The 4606-nt window shown below is 35.6% G+C and overlaps 1 protein-coding gene across 1 annotated transcript; it reads left to right on the top strand.

The window, feature by feature from the left end:
- The first annotated feature begins 1471 nt into the window (after positions 1-1471).
- LOC104246533 (uncharacterized) lies at positions 1472-3185 on the top strand. Its single transcript, XM_070174040.1, has 2 exons — positions 1472-2389; positions 2442-3185. The coding sequence occupies exons 1-2, from the start codon at positions 1472-1474 to the stop codon at positions 3183-3185; spliced, it is 1662 nt and encodes a 553-aa protein (XP_070030141.1).
- The last annotated feature ends 1421 nt before the right edge of the window (positions 3186-4606 follow it).

Here is a 4606-nt window from a genome sequence, read left to right as displayed (position 1 = left end):
GGGTAACGAGAAAATTGAGTTGGGCATAAATTGAGATTAGGGGAAATTAAAAAACTGTAGGACAAGAACAAATGAAAGAAAACAATTAGAAAGGAAAGAAAACTTTAGAATGAGAAAGTTCAAGAGGATTCAGTCCCTTGTCTTTGGGGAAGTAAAACAACCATCTAGCTAGTGCACCACTTCACATTATAGAAGATGGCCGGTTCCTAAAGATTTTTTGTAAATTATATACATAGAAAAACTAATTTGACGGGAAAATTATGGGTTCACGTGAACCTAAATTTATAGGGTAGATACGGCCCTGAATGAAGATCTAACATCTATATATACTGGATTTTTAACACCATTCTGAAAAGTGATGCCAATCCACTTATCAATCGAAAGGAAAACTTCATCAGAACCAGACATTGAAATTGAAAATTCAAACTTCTCGATAGGGATTTCCTCGTCCCTCTATCTCTCCAGGATTTTGTCCACTAATTTACAGCCTTTGCAGTTTGCAACCATGAACTCTGAATTCCAATTTGGGAAGAGCCAATCAAGCTTATAGACATACTTTGGAGAGAATACTATTCTTGGTTGTTTCTATAATGCTAAGACAAAGAAAATAGTACGGGCTAACCAGTTTCCAGACTGATAATCGAAAAATAGATGGCGTTTGCAAAGTCATTGAAAAATAATCTCTATTTTGTTGCAATACGAAAATTTCCAACATAATATACTGGAGATTGATGCACCTATGTATGAATTTCCAGCATATTATGCGGGAACTCTAACATACGGAAAGTTCCAGCATACTATACTGGAGATTGAAGCACCTGTGTATGAACTTCCAGCATATTATGCTGGACAATATATTGTACTGGAACTCCAGTATGTTATGCTGGAAATCAAGTATATTATACCGGAACTCCAATATATTATACCAGAAGTCCATTATATTATACTAGAACTCCAATAAATTATGCTGGAATATTGTCCGGATTTTGAACAATGTTTTCGTTCAGATTTATCTTTACATAAAAAGTGGCTAAAATTCGATTATTTTTGAAACTATGACTACTTTTCAACTATCACTTGTAAATCTGACTATGTTTGAATTTGTCTCTAGTATTTCTAACGGACAAACCCGGTACATAAATTTATGTGTAGAAATTTACTAATTTTTAACAATTAACAGATATAAACCCATCCACATCTGTCCGCTATTATGGAATTGTCTTATACTTTGTAGCATAACCAACCGGAGCAATATCTTAATTTGTAGTTACAAACGGCCCTTAAAAGAGTGAATTTCAATTCTTTCGAAGAAAAAAATAATAGTACGGAATGTTTACTTAAATGATAGGATTCTAGAAGATATAATTTAATTAGTATTATTATAATCTTTTTTTTCTTCCTATAGGAGTGCGTCATATTACTGAAACTCTAGCCTATAAATTGAACAATCTGCATCATAGGCAACTATACCATGGCGAGGGCTAACGCAACAAACCCTAATGGAAGAAAGCAAATCAGAACTATATTCAGTCAATATCAGAAGAAAAAAATGTTGGAATTCGCCGAAAGAGTTGGGTGGAAATTGCAGAAGCGGGATGATGAGCTGATTAGTGATTTTTGCAGCAAAATCGGAGTTAAAAAACGGCTTCTTAAAGTATGGATGCACGATAATGAGAATACTTTCGCCACAGCAGACATACTGCCCAATTACCTTATTCATGAAATTCTCTCTTGCCTTAACATTAAAGAATCAACTAAGATGAGTATTCTCTCCAAAACATGGCTACAAGCTTGGTCGACTCTTCCCAACTTAAAGTTCATATGTAAGTATTCCATAGACAGCAAAATAATTGACGCAATCCTGGAGAGATACAGGGTCAACAAAATCCCTATTGATAAGTTTGAATTTTCATATTGTTTAGAATATCGTTCTCGTGATGTTTTCCCTCTGATTGATAAGTGGCTCGGCATTGCACTCCAGAATGGTGTAAAACATCTTTTGTATAACGGAAATTGCACCTTGAATCCATCAATATACAAAAGAACCTACACCTTGATTCCATCATACCCGTTGCCTATTTACACAATCTTGGCATCAGAAGCTTTACGAGAATTGGTTCTCACTGATTTTGATCTGATGTCTGTTTCATTATCTGATGGCGTGGCGAGCTGTCATTCTTTGAGAATGCTTTCTCTCTCTCGTGTAAGTTTAGACGAAAACATGCTTCAGACTCTACTTAATAGTTGTCCTTTGCTTGTTGCTTTAATCCTTGAGTATTGTCCGGGGTTGAAAAAGATTGAGTTGTTGAACCTTCAAAAGATCAAGTCAGCTTCTATTCGGGCAAAAATAAACCAGCGTGTTAAAGTTAAAGCACCCACTCTTGAACACGTGTTATTTTGGCTATTTATCGGAAGAATTGGATGTTGTAATTGAATGTCAGAATTTGAAATCTTTAGATCTATCATATGTGAGGATATCTAATGGATTTCTCCCACACCTTCTATCCAAATCTCAATTCCTCGAGAGATTGAAATTAGTTAATGTTCCTAGGTTGGAAGGGTTTTACATTTGCAGAAGTGAATCCCTCGAGGTCTTGTATATTCGTGATTGTGAGGGCATATGGGAGATTGATGCTCCAAATTTGGTATCGCTAGATTATAATGGAGATCAAGCTCCTGAGCTGAAAATTGCAAAAGAGCCAAGACAATTGAAGCACTCAAAAATTATTCTCCATTGCTCCTCCAGTTTAAATGCGGTATGGTTTTGCAAGTTGAGGAAATTTCTATCAAACTCGACATCTTGGTCTCAAGTTTCCCTTAACTTTTACGAATACAATGAGATCAACATGAATGATTTGCAACTACACCATAGAATTGCTATCCCCCAAGTGGACGTTTTAAATGTTGATATTATGTGGCAGTCTAGGAAGTGCCCAACACTTGTGGATGCTTTGCTATGGAGTTGTCGTCCTAGGAGACTCAACCTGCAATCAACAAGTGAAATGAGTACATGTTTCATCGATTGTTTAATGTATATGAAGAATTACAAGCCCTTGCATAGTCAATTAAAAGAAGTCCAAATTTATAAACTTGATGATAAACGTGGGCTGGAGATCGGAAGTGGGAAGCTAGGAGTGACCACCCTTACGAAGAAGGAGAAAGTTTATTTTTTATTAGATTGGTGATGTGGTTAATTTATCTCTAGTTTAGGCCAAAGTTTATTAATCTATATTTTAAAGATAGATTCTGGATACTTAAGAAGTTGAAATTTCTGAAGTTTTCTTTTAAAGGATCTTATGTCAAATATGACAAAGTTGGCACGGAGATGCTATGTTTGGAGTTCTGTTTTCTCTCCAGTGTATGTGAATTTGCTGCACTTTTTCGACTTATGGGTGCCGTTCAGAAGATGACTTGGTAGTGAAACATTATGATAATATTGGTATTGGATGTTTTAGTTGTTGCAATCTATTGGAGAGTTCTGCATAAATCTCTCGAAAGCTCGGCTTATAGATGTTCTTTTATACTTTAAAATCTCTGAATCGAACAAGATATATTCAAAAAACGAGACCTCATAACATCCTGTATTGGAATTAAGTAAAAAATATAACTTGTTCTAGATTCATTAGGTCAGGCATTATCTTCATTTATTATCGCCAAGGTTATAATTTGCTGCAACAAAGGATGTCGAATGTCTTCTTGCATCAATTGGTCAGAGTATCTAACAGTATAGTAAATTAGTGCTCCTCAATCTTTCCTTCCAAGTCCGAATTGGTCAGGGTAGAGTTTAAGGGACTGAATGCCAGGAAATGAACTCTTCCATTGTGATTGCTTTATGTATGGTGGTGTTGAAGGGATTGAATTCTTTTTAAATAGAAATTTCCTATTCTATCTACTTGAGATTCTTTTTTCCGTATAGGGAAGCAAAAGGATATGAATTTTGAGTGATTTGTAACGACATAGATCAAGCTTGCAGCTTGCTTAGCAGTTATTACACAGCTTATTATCATCTTTCTCGTTATTACTTGTTGCCTCTTTCGCTCCGGCTTCTTATTATCTTGTATTTTCTGATTCTTAGATTTCTGTTACTATATGTTGCATCTTTTGCTCTGGTTATCTTATTATCTTGCTTGTTGTTACTGTTTCTTTTTCGTCTTTCCTTGAACAGAGGGTTTATCGGAACCTGTCTCTCTACCTTCACAAGGTAAGGGTAAGATCTGCATATACACTACCCTCCCCGGATCTCATTAGTGGGATTATGCTGGGTCTGTTGCCGTAAATTATTTTTGTTATTAATCGTTTGATGTATACGAAGAATCCGAGTCTGTCTATTTGTCATGGAAGCAAGGCTTGGCGTTGTCAATTAAAAGAAGTAAAAGCATACAAATTTGATTCGAAAAATCAGCCCGTGGAACTCAGAAGTGGGCAATTGGCAATAAGGAGCCTTACAGGGAGCTAGGAGAGAGTTTATTTTTTATTAGATTGGCGTTGCAGTTAATTTGTCTCTGTTTCAAATTGAAATGCACTTATTCATTTCTATAGTTTAACGGAATAAGCTTGTGGCTGCAAACCTACAAGTCTTGATTATCCCCTTGTTTTTGTATCACAA

The sequence above is a fragment of the Nicotiana sylvestris genome, chromosome 1 (assembly GCF_000393655.2).
Source record: "Nicotiana sylvestris chromosome 1, ASM39365v2, whole genome shotgun sequence".
NCBI classification, from domain to species: Eukaryota; Viridiplantae; Streptophyta; class Magnoliopsida; order Solanales; family Solanaceae; genus Nicotiana; species Nicotiana sylvestris.
This window is presented reverse-complemented; position numbering and strand designations above follow the sequence as displayed.